The sequence below is a fragment of the Uranotaenia lowii genome, unplaced genomic scaffold (assembly GCF_029784155.1).
Source record: "Uranotaenia lowii strain MFRU-FL unplaced genomic scaffold, ASM2978415v1 HiC_scaffold_118, whole genome shotgun sequence".
In the NCBI taxonomy this organism is placed as follows: Eukaryota; Metazoa; Arthropoda; class Insecta; order Diptera; family Culicidae; genus Uranotaenia; species Uranotaenia lowii.
Window position 1 is genome coordinate 1 of NW_026597166.1, and position 22,278 is coordinate 22,278.

At 34.9% G+C, this 22,278-nt stretch overlaps 1 protein-coding gene across 1 annotated transcript in view; it reads right to left on the reverse strand.

Moving 5' to 3' along the window:
• Positions 1 to 38: 38 nt before the first annotated feature.
• The window catches only part of LOC129759176 (GAS2-like protein pickled eggs), a gene marked incomplete at its 3' end in the record, with an annotated part of 68,738 nt that continues 46,498 nt past the window's right edge, over positions 39 to 22,278 (reverse strand). Inside the window, exons 3-6 of the mRNA XM_055756584.1 lie at positions 10,163 to 10,359; positions 9,870 to 9,988; positions 4,939 to 5,186; positions 39 to 146 (exon numbers count right to left, since the gene is read on the reverse strand). Coding sequence (XP_055612559.1) covers positions 39 to 146; positions 4,939 to 5,186; positions 9,870 to 9,988; positions 10,163 to 10,359 — 672 coding nt within the window. The remainder of the gene's footprint in view (positions 147 to 4,938; positions 5,187 to 9,869; positions 9,989 to 10,162; positions 10,360 to 22,278) is intronic.

Here is a 22,278-nt window from a genome sequence, read left to right on the forward strand (position 1 = left end):
TGATTGATTACTGATTTTCAAATGAAGAAGATACTTACCCTTACAAAAATCAACACTTTTGTGTCTCCGATGCGATACTTTCCTTCAGATACCCGCACCATGGGGAACTGCGAAGGACAGGTGCATTTTTCAACAAGATCCCGTACCTGTGGAACAAGCGAAAAAGTTTGATTCAGTCAAACAGAAGAATCGAATGCCTCTGATTTTCAAAATTCAAATCCTTAAATTAAAATTCAGTTTACAAAACCTTTCAAAGGTGTCATAAAAATCAGTTTGAAGTTCTATCCTTCAATTTGTAGTTTTTCGCAATGTTTTTGTCTTTTTTTTTAACTCCAAAGCCTACTAATTTACTGCGTCACATTCACCTCCACAAATAGTACCGGGTATTCCGCTGAAGCTACGTGTTTTTTCTGCTACGCGGCCTAATTCGCGGATGAGAATTGAAATTGAAGGTGATGGTTTACGAAAGGCCACAACTGAATGAAACCGATTCTTCATGGTTATAGATTTCATGAGTAAATGAAGTGTTGGCAAAGAAAAAAAAACAATATTAACCTTAAACGCATGGCCAATATTTTCTTCTACCTACTCCTATACCTATCGACAACTGATGAATGAGTCTGCAATTAGAAGCGAACGATTTATGCGACCTTTTTTGAGTGAAAGTCTATTCTTTTTTTTTCATCCCCATCACTAATTACACTAGTTTACAAAATTTTAAAAAAATCGTGAACTTGATTAACTGACCAACATTTTTAATGTAAAATCGGGCGCTGAATCCGAAAATGAAATTCAAAAAAATCGAACCGTTTTTGAGTTATGCTCCAAATATGAAATTTCGAAAAAAATAAAAAAGTTCTTGTACTTAGATTAAAATATCTCGGACGGCATAACAGTAATTTGAAATCCCTCTTTTGCATATTGAAGGTGAATAAGTTTTCTATCGATCATCCGAACACTGTTTTTGCGTTTGACCAACAGTATTGCTGATATTAGTGACTTTATGAGAAAAAAATTATAAAAAACGCATTTTTTTAAAGAAAATTTTGTTTCAACGAAAGTTGTAGAATCGATGGTAGCATTTAAAAAATCTGATTTTCTTTTGCGCTTAAATGTCAATTTAAAACAAAGATTTCAAGTGGTTATTTATTAAAATCGGTTGAAAATTGAAGAAGTTATGGCTACTTTACCAAAACTGAAATTTTTGGAGTTTTTAATAATTTAACGAACCGCAGTACACTTATCATAGTATAGGAAGAATGAAACATGATAAATCTCACTCGCTCCAAATCAAAATTATTTATTAGCTTACCAGAAGGTCACATGCCAAGTTTCAGGAAGATCTGACCATAGGGAGGGGTTGCTTAAGTCTCAAACGTGAATAAAATTTGGAGGTATTTTGCCCAGAAGGAACGAAAAATACTGGTTTTTCATCAATAACTTTTTTCATCACTAGCTGATTGTTTTTGATGGTTGATTTTCATAAAGTCTAAGTTGAGACAAATATTTCACCCGAAGACTGTAACTCGATTGGATTTGAACTTATCACCTGGGGTAGTATTACGGCCAAAGTTTTCTTGTTATATTTTGTTGAATGTTATTTTAATAATATCTAGGTAAAATTGTATTAAATTCAGGTGTTTGTTCCAATTTGTATCTGATTTAAGTCCCCGGCTAACTTTTCCGGAGGAAAATTGTAAATGTATGAAGCCGAGTCGTATGCAACAAAATGTTAACAAACAGTTCTTTTACAAAAAATAAAACAAAAACTGACATTAACGTGTAACAATTTTTTTCCATTTAGAATATTTGTAGTCTAGCAGCATATCCTATATGTGAAATACAAATATTACAGTTGTTTTGATAACTTTTGCAGCAGTTTTCTGTGAATTCTTAAGATGTTTCATACGACGTGATGAAAGCTCACGCGAGCTTTGAGAATGTAAATAGAGTTTATTCAGATTTAGCGTATTATAATCAAAAGTCAGTTTTATAATAACTATCAGAATTTAAAATCGATACCCAGAACCAAAAATTACACTAAAGATTAAAATAAGAATTCATCCTCAAAATTTAGAGTCAGTTTTCAAAGGAAGAATCCGACGTAAACTTTGATTCAAAATTCAAAATTTTGAATAAGAACCATGATTTGGAAAGAAAATCAAAATCTGTATTCCGTATTCAAATTCAGAATCCAGAATCAGAAAAATAAAATTAAAAATCAGAGTTGAACATGAAAATCTAGATTTATTAGACTTTGTGGTTTAATTTTGAATTATGAATACTAATACTAAATAACTTTGAATTTTCGAATTTAAAAGTCATATTTGAAACTCCATTTCGAAATTTATCGAAATAAAATAAATTAATTCAAATGACAGAATTGAACAGATTTGAAGTCGTTGTTTTGATTATTAGAAAAGTTCATCAAAGTTGAAAAATAATTTTTAATATTCTTTATTCGTTTCAATACGATTTTGCCAATTTCTTGTAAACCTTTTTAATTGGGTGCCGAAACATGTTTGTGTTTGGTTGAGTTTAAAAAAAAATTGTTAGAATAAACATAAACCACATACAAACGTAAAAGTTCAAATCTTTTCATGTAAACGTTACTTGAAAATTCTGTAAAAAATCATGGATGAGTTTTGATCCAAAATGAAGCTTTTTAGACCCCGTTTGAGAAATTCAAAAATGACCTCAAATCGACTCAGTCTAATGGCTCAGTGAAAATTATTGATTTTCGGAACATTTTTTAAAATCATTAAAATTAAATCATCCATTGGAACACTAGAAATAGTTAATATAATAAATATTTAAATGATATTGTCTGTGTTCAGTCTTGTATGTATGATTAAAAAAACTTTATTTCTTTTCTGCAACTCATAAAAATAATGTTTTGCTATTGTTACTTTTGCTCGAGCTTTTGCTACATTTCCATGCAAAAAATCTAAGGAAAGCTACCTTACTAAATTACCCGCCCCAAAGTTGGAGATGCTAGCTTTTACGCAATAATAGATTCTCGTCGATAATATGACGGGCGACCGTCGTCGATTGAGTGTAATAGGGGAGATGAGGGCATAACGAGCACCCGAGGCATAATGAGAAGTCCATTTTTCTACATAAGTACGTATATTCTTAAACAAATTTTCATGAGGACTTGTTTCGTACTGCCTATAGTATTAATTTTTCACCAAAAAAGAAATATCCTTTTCATATTTACAGAAATATTAAATAATAACCAGCTAGGTTCTCAAGTGACGAAAATATTATAATTTTTGAGCACCACCAAATAAGCTTTTATGACCTTTAAATCATCTTGATCTGAAATGTATGCACTGCAACATGATCTACACATTGTTTCTAAATTTTCAGCATCATAAAATTTTTGATTTTTCACTTTAATCAATTGTAAAACGCGTTTTTAATTTAATTTGTTCACTAGAGGCGAACAGAGCACTTTCAATGAAGGCATATTGAGCATTTTCTGCCGGAGAATCTAGCAGCGAATTCAACTCGATGAAGTCAACTGAATAATAGAGCTACAGCTTAACTTGTATCGTCTGACGATTTGGCCTATTGGTTAGATGTCGGAGAGGTAATCAGTGGACTCGAGTTCGATTCCTGTTCGTGGGGATTTTTTTTGCACATACCATTCATGATTTATTTTTTTTATTGTTACATTATACGGCTAATAGCATCAAAGCATCATCCGTCAAACAAAACACCAGAAACATAATGTATGAACATGTGTTAATTCTTTGAATTCTACAAACAGACCTAGATTATTTTGTTTTTGCTTTGTTTGATGAATCTACGCCTCACCGTTTAGTGCAATCATGATCATAAATGATAAATGAAGAAAAAAAAAAATCACCTCCACCAGGAATCGAACTCGAGCCTACTGATTATCTCTCCGACATCTAACCAATAGGCCAAATCGTCAGACGATACAAGTTGAGCTGTAGCTCTATTACTCAATTGACTTCATCGAGTCGAATTCGCTGCTAGATTCCCCGGGAGAAAATGCTCATTATGCCTTCATTAATGGTGCTCATACTGCCTCGGGGGGTTTCTCATTATGCCTCTACAGTGACTGGTTTTCAGCTTTCGGCAAAATTTTTTAAAATGCATTTTTAAACGTTTTTATCTACTTTTTCAAGTTTCATCCAATTAGACAATAGACTATTTGAGTGTCGGAACACGAAACAATGATGTAATTCACATATTACAGCTGTTCTCTATGGTTAAATAAGCATTTTCCTTAAGGTGCCCATTATGCCCTCATCTCCCCTAATAATTGATTTTACTGACCATTTTTGGACACCGCGTGTTATTAGCATGTTAATTGAATTGTCTGCCTGCTCTGGCTTTTAATAAAATGCACATTCAAAATCGGATGTATTCGATTGTCGCAGAGACATTGCCATTTTTCTGCGGAAGACACGTTTCCTCTAAAGGCAAACACACGAACAATAATAATAATCGTCTGATGCACACGTTGACGCCAGAAAGTTTATCACATTTGAGTCATGAGTTTTTGCATGGCTTGGGCTACTAAGTGCATGTTCTTTTTTTTCTCAATTATATCGATGCACCGTTTATATATGGTTATATTAAATTACCACCTTTTCTAACGCCCAATATTTACAAATACAAAGGCGGACTATAAGGTTAAATTTCCAATCCGTCAAACCAAAGTAGAAAGTTTTAAGGTTATTGTGAAACATTCCAAACTGTGTTCTGTTCTTCGAAGACCTACTTATAAGTCAATAAAAAAAGCTTAAAATAGCGCTGCAGAGTCAATAATGTCAGAATAACTATCCAAACAGCGCTATTTCTAGACTCGGGTTGTTTTAAACAAAACAAACGCTTGAATCCACTATTAAAATAGCATGTAGCTATAATAGCCATCAGGTAATTCCGGACCCAAGCACTTACCATTTCGTCCAAACTCTTAAGGTCGTTGGTCACAATTTGTGGTTGCGGACCATACATCAGCATCGGTCCATTCGGATCGTCCTCGTCCTCGCTGTCGGAATCGAACATATCGTTCTCGGTTCCGGTGGCCGTTGATTGTGCATCGCCCTCGGTCTGAGTGCCGCATCCGATACCGTTCGCCTTGTTGTCTGCGGCAATTTCCTTGTCGATTTGCCGCTCCATCTGAACCAGCATCGGTGCCAACATACCTGGTTGTGAATAATGAGATAAAAATATTGTTACGGCTTTAGTTAACAACTACCTCCTAGAAGGAGACGGATATTTCTATCAATTTAAAGTCGTTCTCAGTTTACCCAAATCTCAACAGAGCATCAAACATTGACTGATATAACCGATTATTTGGTCCATTCCAATTTTTGTCCTCTTCAAACCGTTTGAATTTTATTGTTGATACAGTTTTGAAGTTAAGATGAAAACCGTCAATTGGAAATACACGAACAATGTCAGATTATTTTGTTATTTTCAGAACCTTCAGCAATTTACAAAAGAAGATAAAAAGTTTTAGTATTTATTGGTATTTTTGTTTCTTTTGTAATGTCAATTAATATTGAAACTGATTAAAAACAAGTAGTGATATGTGATGATAATGCTTCTCAATAAATTCTACTCTTTCATTTCATCTAACGTTTTATCCATCTATAAAATTTCATAATCTTAGATGTCCCTACTGAAAAGGACATTACTTTTCACCGATAAATTAAAGTAATTAAGTAGCTATTTTATTTATTTTAGATACATTGTATTTTTTTCTTTGCACGAAATTTAAAATTATGAGAAATGGAATTCGTATTTTGAAATTTGGTCCCGTCCACCCTTAGACGATCGGGTTTGAATATTAAGTGCAGTTTTTGGGAAATGTCCCAACTTTAAGCTAAGTTTAGGAGGTCGCAGCAACCCGTGCTCGGGAGCAGTCGCAATTTTTTCGGTTCTTTTCTCCAGTAAATTTTAAAAATTTTTAAATTTTGGCGACATCCGGATTTAAAGTTAACAAAGTTTCATTGTTGTGCAATATTTGGCAGTGTTTTATATAGAGAAAGTGAATTTTCTGCGCATGAATCCGAGGAAAAAGTGTTTTTGAGAAGCTTCGGTAAAGAAGTCTGGTGCTACGCCTCCCGGACCAACTCAAAAAGACCGGGGATCAGCTTATCCAATAATTTTAGGATGCTTAAAAGATAAGTACATTGTGAAAATTGTGCATTATTTTTTGGCATTCATAATTATAAATGATGTTCTATAATTAGGCAGGAACAAAATTCAAATCCTTCTTTTGTCACTTGGAGTTGGAACATCGCGAGGGGGGGGACAATAAAAAATAATGCGAAAAACAAATAAATTGCACGGAAGCCTGTATGCAAAAAAAATTGCATACTATATCGTTGCACAAAACTTGTAAATCATGTAATTCTCTACGGAATAATTCAATCAAATCAAGAAAACAAAAGGTGAAATAACATCCATCTTCTTAAATTTGTTTTTTGGTCTTTTAATCTTTCAGATATTGGAATTTTTAATTGAAATTTACATAAATTACTTCAAACTTTATTTATTTCCCCCTTCGGGTTTTTTGAAATTTCGAAGGGTTTCCCCCTTCGGGTTTTTTGAAATTTCGAAGGGGGGAGGGGGGTGACAAAAGAAGAAATTGAAATTTGTTCCAGCCTTATATAAAAAGTTTGAAAACTTATTTTTAAAATAATTTTCGAAAAAAAAATGTAACTAAAAAAGTTTGAATTTATTTGAATCGAAGATTTAAGAATGTCAAGTTCCGTAGATTTACGAACTAAAGCAAAATTATCTAAAATAGAATGCCAAGAGAATAGCCTTTGCAACAAGAAAACGAGTACAGACAATTTTGCGTTCTTTACCTTCCTTACATTAAGGGTTTAATACAATTTCCAAACAACATGTTAGAATTCCGTTATCATCAATAACTTATAATGTGATAGCGTTATCTAACAAAAAGCAATAAAATATTCTAACTTTTATTTTTTATTTTTGTGAAATTTTTGAAATTCATTGATCTTTTTTTTGTATTTAAAAGTCGTCCAATAAAAAAATATTCAGAAGTAACGAAATCAATCAATTTGACACATTTGTTCAAATGTTTTCGATTTTTAAGCAAAGCAGTTTTAAGTATAGTAACATTGGTGATTGGTCATAAAAAGATAGGCATAATAGCGGCACGTTATCCAAACGAACGGAAATATTGTTGTTTTTATTTGAAAATAAAACTTTTTAGAATAGAACCAAACTAAGGTAATTTTTTTTTATTTGAGTATCAGTAGTGACACTTATTGTGAGATTAAGAAAGGAAATAATTTCCAGGAAAAAAATATCAACTTATTTAACTAGGCAATAGAAAGAAGGTAGAAGAATAGGCTTCATAATCTTGATCACACTAGTCAAAAGTGTCTCCCGATCATATCCTTTAACCCAAACCTGAAAACTAAAATTGTTTTGCTAGGATGCAGAGGTGACCTCGGTCCTAAAGCACAAGATTGAACTTTCATCCCTTTCTACCTTTTCCAATCTATCCATTGACTACTAGGACGTGGCCGGCGCCGTTATTGATGTTGAAAGAGAGAGCATCAGGTTTGAGCATTATGGATGTGCGGCCAATCCCAGCCTTCGTTCATTTGACCTCTGAACAAAGCTGATGGTCTCGGTCAATCACGGAGAAGCAACCATTGGCGATGTGGAACTCGTTTTACTGAGCCACGCCTGCGATCATGGAATTCGAAATGCATTTATTTTCATAACGACATTTTCCAATCAACGAGAACATTGTAACTTAAACTTGCATTGGTGAACTCATACAAAAGAAAAAATGTTGATCAAGCATTTCGAATTAAATGATTAAAGGTGGATGTGAATAGTCAATCAAGCTAAGCTAAGCTAATGTCCCAACTTTAAGCTAAGTTTAGGTAATATAAACTTAACATATACTTTTTGTCAAAAGCATACAAAGATAGTTTTGCTTACGAACTTTCGAATGAAATCCAAAGAATTTCAATATGTCAAAAGGTGGCTGAGATATGGTCGATCAAAATTTTCATGTTTTTGAAGAGGTGATCCCAAACTTTTGGAGGGCAGTGTACATACATCTATTGATTAGTATTTTAACCCGAAATTCATCGTTAAGGACAAATGAAATTTAACAATTCAGAAGGCGGAAAAAATAAACAAAATTTTGATCGGAAATTCAATTCTAAAAATTTTGAGGTATCACATGAGTAATCACATATAAAAACCATATTTTATCAAATTCAAAACATCAAAAAAAAGGATTTTCCATTATTAATAGCAAAGTTGTTGTCACTTTAAATTCAACTTTTAAAAAATTGTCTTCTTTAGCGTTAAAAAAAAAATCAAATCGAAAACATCAAAAGAAACAATTTTCCATAATAAAAAGCGAAGTTGCGCGAACGCGAAGCGAACTTTTATAAAATTGTTCAAAAATCAATTTTCTGGGACTTTCTGGAAAACCAGTATCTTTTGGAATGTTTTAGTGTTTTGCCTTACAAAATAAAACCCAAACTGCTCCATACGACATATTAATTTCAAATGGTTATGAGGCATCTCAAACATAATTTTTCACTAGGGTGGTCCTTTAAATGGTTTTAAAAACAAAAATATAGAATCAAAATTTAATTTCAATGGCAAATGACGAGTTGTAAAATAAAATGCAGAAATGAAAAAAAAATACAAAAAATTCCTGATTGCTAAGGCCGTTCAGATACCACGTGGACAGAAAAATGAGATTTTTGACCCCCTCCTCCTCCTCCGTGGACAAGCGTGGACATTTGGAAAACCCCTACCCCCCTCCCCGGATGTCCACGTGGACAGATTTGAATTTTATATTTTTTATAAATCTAATACTAGTAACACTACTTTTTGCCTTTTTGTAATTGAAATGGCCTGATATAAAATAATTTTAAAAATTTTGAATTTCTAAATTTATCACTTGCTTTCAAGTGGCTTCTTTTTGTTTGAACTTAAACTGGAAAGCTTTGTAATTTTAAGATTTTGATTAAAAAATCTTAATATTTATTCACTTTTACAAAATATTTTGGAAATAAGTATGTCCACGTGGACAAGACCCAAACCCCTACCCCCCTCTCTGTGGACAAACGTGGACATTTCCATACCCCCTTCCCCCCTAAAATGTCCACGTAGTATGTGAAAGGCCGCTAAGAAGAAAATAATTTTGTTTTCCAATCTTGTCGTTTTTGTTCTTTTTGTAATTTTTTACATTTTGGACATTTTTTTTTTAAGTTCAACTCAAAGAAATTTGTCATTAAAATTTATTTTTTATTCAATGTTTTTTTGGGTAAAAATTGGGACTTCTAATATGGGACCGCCACATTAGAAAAAAAAAGTCTAGTTTGGAGCGATTTGTGATTTATTATGGAAAGCAACTAGAAATATTCCACATAAAAACCACCTGTTTTCCGAAAACGATAGGTCCTTTTAAGCCAAAACCTTTTTGAGATAACACAAGATCACGTCGTTTTGTGCATTGAGCATCAAAATTGAAATTTCGATTCTCCCGATTTCCTTTGGTCTCCCCTTAGGTGATTTTTAATGGTAAAAAAATCGAAACTTTGGGCGCTTTGAGCACCCTAAGTCAAGATCGATGTAATTGAAATTTTGCACATATCAGTTTTTTGGGCAAATCTATAAACTATGGTTGGTTATGAAATTAGACATGACCTTTTTAGCTGCCACCTTAATATAGTCATTTTGTTTCCGATCGTTAACTTAAGTATGCAGCTACTGCCAAGTTGAAATATTTTAGAATAGTCGTTTTGAAGTCAATTTTTTAAAACAGTTTTGAATGTAGTTTTTCAAACGGAGGAATGTATTAAACTCACCGAATTTGGCCCCTCGTCTCGCCACTTCCAACAGGCACAGTATTACGTGTTTTTCGTTTTTTCGCATGATCAAATCGTCTGTTTCGAAAAGAAGACACTCGAAGATTTGTAAACTTTTTCTGGAAAGGGAAATTAAAATTTAAAATTATTAATCAATCACGATCGCAGACTTCTTAAAAAACAATTTAAGGTTAAAATAAAAAAAAATCACGATTATTACCCAATACGGGACACGATGGACGGACGCGCATAATCAGATGATTTCATATGATACGTTATTTTGATGTACTTACCGGCACCATGCTATGAAATTCGACACGTTGTCCCGGGCGAAAAATGTTCCACTTTTGGCTGCTGGCAAAAAATGAACATTGCCCATGCTCAGTATGGGTCCAGCCAGTCCGGATGTCATCGATTTCGTCATGGATTTATTACGCGCCTGTCGTCGCGCCAAATATTCCTCCGCCGCTTTCCGAACATTGTTTGCGTGCTGAAAAGGAGACATCAGAGAGAAAATAATGCGCTAATGAAAATGCGTCGATGATTCTCACGATTGTACGTTTAATTGGGTACATGATTTGACACGATCGCGAAAAAGTTGATTTTTTTTTTCGAGGTAGGTACATATATTGAAAAAATATAAACAAAATTATAGCGACACCTATCAAGTAGTTCTTCCAAGAAATTCGATTATGCAGGAAAGGAATTTTGATGTCCGGAAACTTGTTCGATGAGTAACTTTAATTTGGTTAATTCAATTTCAAGCGAACCGTTGATTGTATTTAAATTTCTCGATACATTATCCGAAAGCCAGCAGATGTCAGCCAGCGTTCAAGACATTTAGGGCAATATTTGGTTTATTTTACAAACACATTAACGGGATGGCCAACGAGTTTCCAATTACAAATTCCCGGTTTTATCCCGGTCTTTCCGATTGTAATTTTAAGATTTTCCCAGTTTTGAAATACACTAATTAATATGTCTATCAGTTTTTTTCCTAAAAAGTAGACATATCTACAAAAGTTGAACACATAAATGTGAAAAGACTTAAAATTTTAAAACAATTCAATTTTTATTTTTCAGATTACGGTTTTATTTGTTAGGATATGTATGTAGATTATCCACCATAGGTGCACGGATTCACCGCAGTTTTACCTAAGCATGGACACCTTCACATTCTTACATTCTTCAATTCAAGGAGTTTCATACCCGGCACCATGGCTTCGTTGTGGATGGATGTTTCGTGTAGCTGTTTTAGTTTATTCTAGAGAAATGTTTCAATAATCTCCAAACCAGTTAAAAATTAATAAAATTTGCAATTCTATAAATTTACTCAGGTATACTGGAATCCGTGTGTATACTAGGCCAGTTTACAGATGATTGATCGTTTCGTTATTTAAGCATATAATGATTACGAATTTTTTGTACACTTTCACATCTTAAATTTCTAGCAGCAAAAACAACAACGAAAAAAGTTATGGGAGGTATAAAAATTTAAAAACTTGATGATTGATTTGCAAACAAATATTGTTATAATTCCTTATTACATTTTCTCGCATTTAATTTAAATTTATTTGCTCGCGTTTTTTACAATTACAGTTTTTTTTTTATTTATTTTGCTGCAGAAATGCTTTTTTTTCCGGGATTTTAAGCCCAATGGGTTTATTCATCCCAACTGCAGAAATGCTGAGAACAGTAAGCATCCATTACCAGGGGGCTCGAAATGAGTCTTTTGGTGTGGGAGAGTATGGTGGGCCGCTAAGAAAAAAAGTCTACTTTCGCGATGTTTTATTTAAAAAAAATGAAACTATAGTGATGCCTAGTTTTGCTATCGATCTCAATTCTACATTAAATTGTGCTTCCAGTTTGTTGTTGATACCTGAATTTGAACTCAGCTTGTTATCATATGAAAATTTTTGAAACCTCAATTATAACTTATTTTGCTGTCGTGAAAAAAATCCAGAAAATGCTATCAGTGCCTTATTTTGATCTCAGTTTGCTATCAATTTGGACATTAAAGCCTTCTCAGGTTGAGATGATTCACTCAAACCTTAAGTTTTTGATTATTGGGTAGCTTTTCCAACATAACTTTTGGATTTTTTATGAATTATCCAACACTATTTGAAGAACTTGACAAATCTGTTATTGTACCTATGGATTTTAAAAATAAATCTTCGGCGTATTCGGCCGAATACTTAGCTCAACTATTCGGTGAGACCAATCGGCTCTACGGTTTTCTGGTGGTATTCAGTACATATCTAATAATGAACGATGAATTTTGGATTGAATTACTGATCCACAATTCAAAAATAAATTTCCGTAATGTTATTTCGATTCTCGTTTGTATCAGATTCTTTGGTGGATTTTTTTTATTTTGTTTACATACAATGCGGTCTTAGAGATTAAGTTCGGGGTGCTGGATTTGGCATCTTAATCTCAATTCTAAGGCAGAATTTTCAGTCCTAGGCTTTCCAGACATCCTACTTTTTTATACTTTGTCAGGGGTGTCAGGTGGCCTGATTTTTCAGAATGTCCTGATTTTCGAGAGGCCGTCCTAATTTTTCAAAAAAGCTTGAATTGTCCTGATTTTTTTTAAAATGACCCTTAAAATGTCCTGATTTGTCCTGATTAAAAAAAAACCTTAATTATAACTTTAAATTTATTGTTGATGAGAACAACATCAAACAAATCTTTAATAAAATAGTTCAAATGATATTTTAATGGAGTTTTTTTTATATTAATTGCAGGCCAGTCCAGGTTATTCTCGCTTCAGTTGCATAATTGGAGGCGTCTTCAGCACCTAAGCAGAACTGCATGTTAATTTCATCTGTTTAGTGGTGTCCTGAAAAATCCTGATTTTTTTCTTCGCGGGGTCCTGATTTTTGATAAATCGACCTGGCACCTCTGTCCTTTGTCCTATCGTTCTACTTTGAACCCAAAATGTTCTACTTTTTCGGTAAATAGTTTGTCAATAGTCTTTTTCGTTTTATTTTACTAACTTACACATTGGTTGTTAGTAAATAGCAACGAATCTTTGACAGATTTTTTGATTGAACGTTTTTCATTTAAAACTACTGAAACATAACAACCCACACCTAAACTCATTTACAGTAATCAAAACTCACATTTTTAGGCAATGAACGGAATTCGTATTTTTGGTTGAGAAAATGTCGAGAAACATGGAATTTGGTATAATGAAACTACACTAAGTTAAAATTTGACCAATATTGTCTACGGAATGCTTTAATCAAGTGTCAATTCTTTTATGATAAAATTTTCTTATCGCAAATCGTAATATATTTTCTAGCAATAATTGTGACAAAATAAAAATAGAGTCTCAACGAATGTTATAGCTATTAAGTCATAGTTTTAACTGAATAGAAACAATCCTAATAAATTTTGAAATTTATGGTGTTTATTTTAGTGTCTAGTTATTATTATCAACTATGAAAAAATAGCTAAATTTCAAACCCTTTTTTTTAATCGTTAGAAATGGTTTTCACACAAAAATACTTCACCATTAATAATTCAGTTAAGTTAGTGATGGTCTTTTGCTAAGTCTCAAAATCTTGTAGCAAAGTTAGATAACTGTAGAGAAAAGGGTTCATGATGATGCATGATAATTTTTTTCTGACCAATGTTCGTTCAACTGATAAAACATACGTTGCAGTTAGCGGATCGTTATTGAAAAACTTATCCTGTACAACTGTGTTCGATGTTTACTCTTGGGCTCGAACTCGCGGACATCGGCTCAGGAAACAACAGACTTGCTAACTGAGCTATATCTCAAGCCCAAAAGCTACATGATGTTTCGTTGAATTTTCAAAGAAAACGAAAATGTCTCGACTTCAATCATTCAAATATCAATTACTATATCACGAAGAAAAAATATTCAAACGTGTTTTCAATAAAAAAAAAACTCCTGTTTTTTTGCTAGTTTTCCTTATCAGAAGTCCTACTTTGCAATATTTTATTGTGGTAAGCCTGGCCTCAAAGATCTATTGCTTAAACCGAAATTTAAACATCAAATCTTAATTTAAATTGTAAAACCTATTGTTAGGCTGAAATTGGCTTCTCAAATTCTGATTTTTTGTAATAAATTCATGATATATCTCTACATTTTTCAGGAATTTTTAAACATGATTCCTTAACTCAAAAAACAATAATTATTTTTTGACAGTTTTTATTTATGAGGGATGTGTGAGTCACAGAAAAACTTGGTATCTCGTTCCATCTTCAATAAAATTTACAATGTATTATTAATGTATTGTAAAAAAATATTTGCGAAACTTCATGTAATAAGTACTTCGAAATTTTGACGTTGTCAGTAGTTTCACTTTCATTTTTTATAGTTTTTGTCAAATTTCAGTGTTTATAGTATCTACATTAGGGTGTCCCGAAATTGCGTAATGTCTGGCAATATGAGGGCTCACCCTCCAAATGGTAAATTAGGATGCGGAGAACAAACTTTTGTATGGGGTCAACTAAAAAATCACGATCTTCGAAAAAAATCCACTTTTTAAAAATTTGATTTAAAAAAAATCTGGGTACTTAAATTTTCACAAAATGTATATATTTTATATTTTTTAATGAATATATTTTATAGTTTTTTAAGAATCAAATTTGTATCTAAATTTAAAATCAGCAAGTTATTTTCTAGAAAAAATATCCTAAATTGTGATTTTTATTTAGGATTGAATCGTAATTAGATCTTGACATGATGGCACAAACAACATGTTGAACAAATTCAGCCAAGTTTAAGTGCACAAAAATCTGCATCTTTAGATGGCATTGGTCTTAGAAAAAATACGCATTTTGGTCAGTTGAATGAACAAATTTTGGACAAAAACATTTTTTTTCACGAAAATAGCTTGCTGATTTGAAATTTTGATACAAATTTGATTAGTTTTTAATTTCTTGTGAAAATTTCAGGACCCAAATTTTTTTTAAAATCAATCTTTCCCTACTCATAGTAAAAAAAAACTTCGAAAAGTGGACTTTTTTCAAAGAACCCCCAGATTCCCAGACATTATGCAATTTTAGGACACCCTTACACAAACAAAACTAATTAAATTTTATTAGATTTTTTTACATTTTATTTATAATATGAAAATTTGAGGCATTGAATGATAAAAATGTGTAGTGAATATTGTGACTTTGATAAATGGTACCTTTCGGAAACCCAATTCAAACCAGCCGAAAATGTGTCAAATCATGTCGAAAAAGAAAATTAATTTCCGTTCATGTGTTCAGTTTATTAAAAAAATATTCATGAGACATTTATAAAATTTTGCCTTTCAGGAATACAAGTTGCGCTGGTGAGTACGGACCGCGTGTATGAATTACTGAGTTCATATAATTTTTTGTTTACGTACTTACATTATTAAAAAAAAACGTATAGAATATGTTTTGGAACTGCAATTCGAACACTTCAGAGAACTGAAATGCATTAGTTTAGCCTAGAAATTCCGATTTTTTAAAGAAATTTCCGTCTTTTCTCCGTATTTTCTCCATTGAATCTAACCCTCGATTCTTTCCCGCTTTTCCCAAATGGTTTGCCACCCTAAACTAAACGACTAAGATATTTAAGGGTTTTGAGAAAAAAGTTAAGCATGATGAAACAAATGAAGGATTTTCCCGGTTCGCTGACCACCCTGTACTAAATCTGGTCAGAAATGTTGAAGAACTTACCCATCATCATTCTTGATTAAGCCATAATTTTAATACATCTATTTAAGTTTGATTTGTGGATTGCAAGTCTTGAAGAGTCAGCAAGAAACATCATTTGAATAAAAGTAATTAAACCTTTAACTTTAACCACCTTTAACCACTGCGCCATTTTCAATGCGTTTCTGAATGCATCAAATGAAGTTGCAACGCCAACCGTATTGGGGTAGCACAATTAAGATGATTTTAAAAATAAATCTTCCTGGCTAGTGCTCTCATTACGAGATTCCTGCAAACAGCCGGCCGGCGCGATTCAAGTGAATGAGTGCGTAAACGCAGTATCAGCTTAGTGGCTGTTGACTGTTTGTTCTAAATTAAATCAGAACTGAGAGGATGCGGAAAAGCCGCCAATTGCGCAATTCATAGGTATGCTGTATCGTTCAACATTATGCTGCCGATAAAAATAGCTCCCATAGCTCGATTGCAGTTTCATCGGCCTTTTGTTGTTGGCAAATGGTTCTAGGCCTGGGGAGGATTCGAAATGTGTCACTTCTATCAAAGGCGTCCCTCCTATAAGAAACACGAATTTTTTGCGATTAATGTTTTAAGGGGCTTCGTCACTTTTCATGAGGTCTATCCGCAGCATATGCTTTTAAAAAACATGAGTAAACTAGGTCTGCGAAATTGATTGTTCTGCAGTGTGGCAAGTTACTATTTAAATCCTCGATGTACTTGGTTTATTTTTTTCACTAGGAAGATTTGTTCATAAGTAGCGCAGTAGGAGCTTTAATGAATCAGTTGAATATCCTAAGGTTTTCTTTCAAAATTTTTGCGAAGTAAATTGTACAAATTTCAAGTATTCCATACTTGGTGATTTTTATAAAAATGGGTTCACAAGCATGATTTATTGTTAATTGGTTAAAACAACGGATCACATGTTGATCGTAATGATTACACTAAATTTAACTAACATATTAAAATTAATATCAACATAAAACTACACAATACTTGAGTTAATGTAGTGCACGTTCCTTGAGACGTTGAAGTCGAAATGTTCGAAAAACCGATTAAAAGTTTTTAGAAAGCCAATGAAAACGCTGTTAGCCCCAGGCGAATGGTTCTGGTTTCGTAATCCTCGGGGTCGTACGCTGAGAGGTATGGCCTTTAACAGTTCGGGGCAGTCGATTCTAGAAGTGAGAAGGTCAGCGACAACTAGAGCACGAGCAGCATTTCACGAACTTGAAGCGTATCTAAGCCTATGAGACGGCAGCGGTATTCATAGCTTGGTAAACGAAACGGATCTTGCCAGTTTAGGCATCGTGGAGCGAACCGCAAGAAGCGCCGCTGGATAGCCTTGATTCCTTCAGCTCCGTTCTGGTAGAAAGGGCACCAAACAGCTGAAGCGTACTCGAGAATAGAACGAACTATGCAACAATATCTAAAGACTTTTCAGGCAATATACGTCTTTGAAGTCTTTGGCCATACGAAACAAGAATCCAAGGCTTCGAGACAGTGGTCGGAAAATCGCTCAAGAAAAGCAATCAGGAATGGTTTCTAGCTAGAATGATGCTACCACCGAGTGCTGTGATACGCACGTGGTAAAAGTACCCATTGAATATATGTCGAAAATCAACACTAACTTGATACAAGAAGATATACCATGCCCCACCGGAAGCTACCGTTGCTGTTCGTCACGTGGCTAATCGACGGTGATCGACATACTTGGTGATACATTTTGAACGTCGCTCCCTCAATTATTCCCGAACGTCTATCCTCGCATCATTGTTGATAATGCTCGTTATTGATAGACGATCATTAATGTTTCAAAAGGAAAAATCTGAATAAATAGAAGGACCACATGTTCAAAAAAGCTGTAGCACATGCTGGACAGTTCATTGCGGTTACCTAGTCATGATTTTGTCCTTCTAGGCAAAACGAAAAATAAAAAATCATCTGATAGCCTACATAGATCGCTCAGAACTGATACATATCAGTTATGATCCTAAAGGTTGAAAGTCGTTAGGGGAAGGAAATCAGCATCGAGACGTTCGTTGCTGATAGTCTGCGTCCTTTTTTACCTCATCTTGTATCGCAAAAGTGTTTCAAATACAGAAGCGTCGTTGTCATGCATGATTGTTTGTATGATTTGGTTGAAGAAGGAAAATTTGACTGCTTTGATTTTTTGGCTCTGAATGTAGTCAAGCATGGCTCAGTGAAAATGATTGATTTTCGGAAGTATGCTTCGAGAAGCATTGTCGACAACATAGTTCGTATGAGTCTTGAACTCCAGCCGTCGGTCGAGAATAACGCCCAGATCGTTGATATAGTCCACCCGGATGATGGTTTGGTCTCCGAGGATGTACTCTGCATGAAGAGGGTGCCGCTTACGGGAAAACGATATTACCGAGCATTTACTGCGGTTCAAGGGCAAGAAATTGATGTCGCACCAGTGAGCAAAAGCGGTGAATTGCTGTTGCAGGAAGTTGATGTCGTTTTGACCGTTTATTATGTGAAAAAGTTTCAGGATATCGGCATATGCGAGCTTTGTGCCGCCGAGGAGCAAGAGTACATCATTAAAATAGATCCCGAAAATGATCGGTCCCAAATGACTTCCTTGGGGCACTCCTGAAGAGGCAATGAACTGCATAGAAAAAGATTCACCCAGAGTTGGCATCAGTCAACGTCACTGTGACTATTGAGCCTCTTGGTCCGTCAAACTCAATTGACTGTTCCTTAAACGCCAGTCACTTCGTTTGCCAGTCACTCATTCCCCAGTCATTTGAAGCTAAAAGAATTTCCTAGTCAAGCAATCGCATTCAAACGACTGCCAGCAAGCCGAAGACGACCGGAGACGAAATAGAAACGCATCTATTATTATTGTTGCTCCTGCCAGCAAGCCCGTTTTCGGTTTTTATTGCTATTGTTGCTCTCTGCCAGCAAGTCGTTCAATTAGTTGTATCTGTCGTCATCAGCCGATCGAAGTGTAAAGAGCTTTGCCAGTCACTCTCAGAAGAAATTTGACCATGTGTAGGAGCTTCGCCAGTCGCATGACGGAGAAATGTTGATTGTTGTCGTGCTTTATCCGCCATGCGAGTAGTGAGGCTCCGTCAATTGAGTGCGGTGCCGGTCGTTTGATGAACCAAAACTAGTCGGGCCAAGCGTGACGGACGAAATTTGCCAACCCTGGATTCACCAATATAAAAGTTTGTGTTGTTTTATTTGAGAATTTAAGCCTCTTGGGTTTATTCATCCCATCCCTGCTAATACAAAAGGATAACTTTCGTCCCATTAAGTAGCTCCAGAACCATACCAGTAGGGAACCACAGAAGCCTAAACGTCCGAGCTTTGCAATTGCAATATCGTGGTTCACCTTATCGAACGCCGCAGAGAGATCTGTGTAAATGGCGTCAGTTTGAGTTCTCTAGGCAAAGTTGTCCTGCACGAATAATGTAAAATTCAGCAGGTTTGTAGTCGTGGATCGTTGAGACATGAACCCGTGCTGTTCGTTGGAGAAGTGATGCTTGCAAAAAGAGAAAATTGGATTCAAAACAACCAGTTCAAACAGTATGGCGATCGCGCATAGAGCGGAGATTCCGCGGTAGTTGCTCACTTCTCTTTTATTTCCCTTTTTGTGTGCAGGAAACATGTGAGCTTCTTTCCACAACGAAGGAAAGATTGCGCAGTCCAGCGATGATTGAAAGATGTGCCTGATAGGTGTCAGCAGAGATGGCATAAAACGCTTTTAAAAAAAAGCTGGTATATCGTCCGGGCCTGTAGAATACGATTTTTTTAGCTTAGCTGTCACTTTTAGGATGGCTGCATCGTCGACTAGAATACCATTCAGAGATGACCCTAGGGGTGATATATTTCCGACAACCCTGGCCAGTTGCTCCCCCAGTTGTGCTTCCCCCAGTTGTGAAATTACTAGAAAATTTCTCGGCAAAAAGTTAACAAATTTCTAGATCAAAATTCGCTGTGTCGCTGTCAAGGAACATGTAGGACGGAAGCCCTGGTTCTTTCCGTTGATTTTTTACGTGCTTCCAAAAAGATTTCGGATTGGTCTTGAAATTCCTTTGTAACCGGTTTAGATAACATATGTAGCAACGCTTACTGACTTTTTTATAAGCAGAGTTTAGTTTGCGGTATTCTCCCTTAGTGTAAGGGGATTTGTGCTTGTTGTAGTTTCGGAGTGCATGTTTCTTGGCCGTCTTGAGCAGGCGGCGGCAACGCTATTCAAACCGTATGGAGCACATCTCTCAGATTTCCAGATTGACAGATTTAAGTTTTTTTCCTCAGATTTCAGCTTTCGTCTCCTATGCTCTCAAAGCAAAAAAAGCTTAAAACCGAGGAAAAAAAAAGCTTAAAAACGAGATTCACGACCACTTATTTAAAAGATGTTGGTCACACAATACATAGACAAAACGTGTAACGTTGCCGCCGCCTGGTCTTGAGTCGCCGCAGTTCTTTAGTGACCCAGGGAGCCCGCGGATTTGTAGCCACTCTACGTTTCGGAATATGGCGATAAATAATGTAGTTCAGAATGATCGAAAATGTCTCAGCAGCTGCGTTTGGATCAGAAGGATCGAGCTGAACTTCCCATTCAATGGACTCAAGGACGAGAGAGCTTCAAAATTAACGTTCTTGAAATATCGATATAAGGATGCCGTTCTCTTCACGGGAGCATATATCCTTGCGGCATCGAGAGAGACCACTAAGACTGGGTGATGTGAAACAGCTTTGACAAGGGGATCAATCGTCGGAATCCTGAAACCTTCGTTAAAGAAGCAGCATACGTCCGTTTTCATTTTCGATCTAATTTATCTGACGTAAAGTCGTTTTACTCAGGGCGTCTAAGTATACACTCGAAGATGCCAAGAACGAGGAACGTACAGGGTCTGGAAACAGAAAGCCACTTCGGGAGAAGCACCATTTTAGGCCGGGCATGTTGAAGTCGCCAATGACGAGTATGTCATCCTCAGGAGTGCAAATAGAGCTGACTTCAGACAGGCAACGCAAAAAGGACTCTGCTGAAATCGTGTCGCCAGAACGATCAGGAGACACGTACACTACGCATAGATAGAGTTTTCGAACCTTTTTCTAGGTATAAAGGTAAAAAATAAAATAAAAATAAGAATATTATGGAATTGTTTTTTATTTGGTTGTGCATTCGTTAACAGTTTTGTGTTCAAAATAATAGCAGCGCAGAATATAAATAAAGAAAAAATATTACAAACGATAGTTTTCAAATTCAACTATCGTTTAAACAATAATTTTCGTTAAAAATATTTTGTTCGGAAATTGTGATCAATTTGGAATTCTAGTTTTAAGAATTTATGAGCAGGTATCTATATATTTTTTAAATAAAATTGGTTGAGTTTGATATCATCATACCTTTCCATTTAAATAACTATAACAATGATATTACAACAACAGACGATACACAGTACCAAGACTTTGACAAAGGGAAATTTTTCTACCAGTTTTTTTCCAAATTTTGTTGCATGCCTTGTGGATTTTTTATAACTTTTTTATGCTTTTTTCAACCATTCTCGCACTCTTTTCACAGATATTTAAAAAAAATATCGGCTTGTTTAAGAGGTTTTATTCTGTGCTGCTATTATTTCGTACACCTGTAATTTTTCCTTAAAACTTCCAACGAAAACACAACCAATCAAAAAACAATTCCATAATATTTTTTTATTACACACACCCATATTATTTTATTATAAGGAATCAAATTTGCATAGGCAAAGGCATTTTGGATAAAACTTAACGACACTGCTATTTTTTCGCACACCACTGTATGTAACGAATGATTTCTAACTTTCTTCAATTTTTAGATATTTCTTCAATGTTTTATAAATCAACAAATCTTGGTCCTTCCAGAAAGTAAAAAAAGACGTTAGGCTTTTCAGTGTTGAATAAATTTGTGTTCAAAATTTAAATAACAGGCATACCTACATATTGTCTTGTTTGTTTATAAAAATCTGCACATTAAAATAAGCATTTTTTGAGTATCACCATTGAAAAACATAACATCGTCTAAGAATGCAAACAGATGATAATTGCTGGTATAGCATGAGTATGGAAATGCGACGCGCGTTTTCAGCTCGTTGAGTGATTGTTGAGGCAAGGCAAAAATTGGTTCAGACGATGTTGTTTTCATCATTTCGCTGCATCCAATTTGTAAGTAAACCAAGCGCTTGATGCTGGCTGTTGCAGATGAAGAAACTCCCTAAACTTCTCACGCAAACTTCGAAATACCAACTTTCTAGCTTGGCTGGGACTGAATTAACGTAAATCAAAGAACAAAATTTATTGTATTTACGTTCATACAAAATAAATACCCCCTCCATAAGCGACCCAGTCAGTCAGTAGTAGGAACCTAGCTAGATGATGATGCATGCCCGCCCGCATGATGCGCGGAGTTTGGGGACAGAGGAGTTATTTTAAGAATATTTTTGAGGCGGATATAGCCTACGATAGAATGCGGCGCGTAGCGTCAAGAATCGGACGAATTGCTTGTGAGTTTTTTTTCTTCTCGCGCTCTCGTTATGTTGCATTTGCTCAGATAGCAGAGTTTCATTTTAATTCGATCATATAAATATCCCGACGCACGTGCGATGTGATGTAGCGGGAGTGTGTGCACTTTCTTCTTCGAGATGGGGCTCCATTTTTGGAATAGAATGACTAAAATGCAGACGAGGGATTGGGTCGGTTGAATCTAGACAAATTGCTTTCA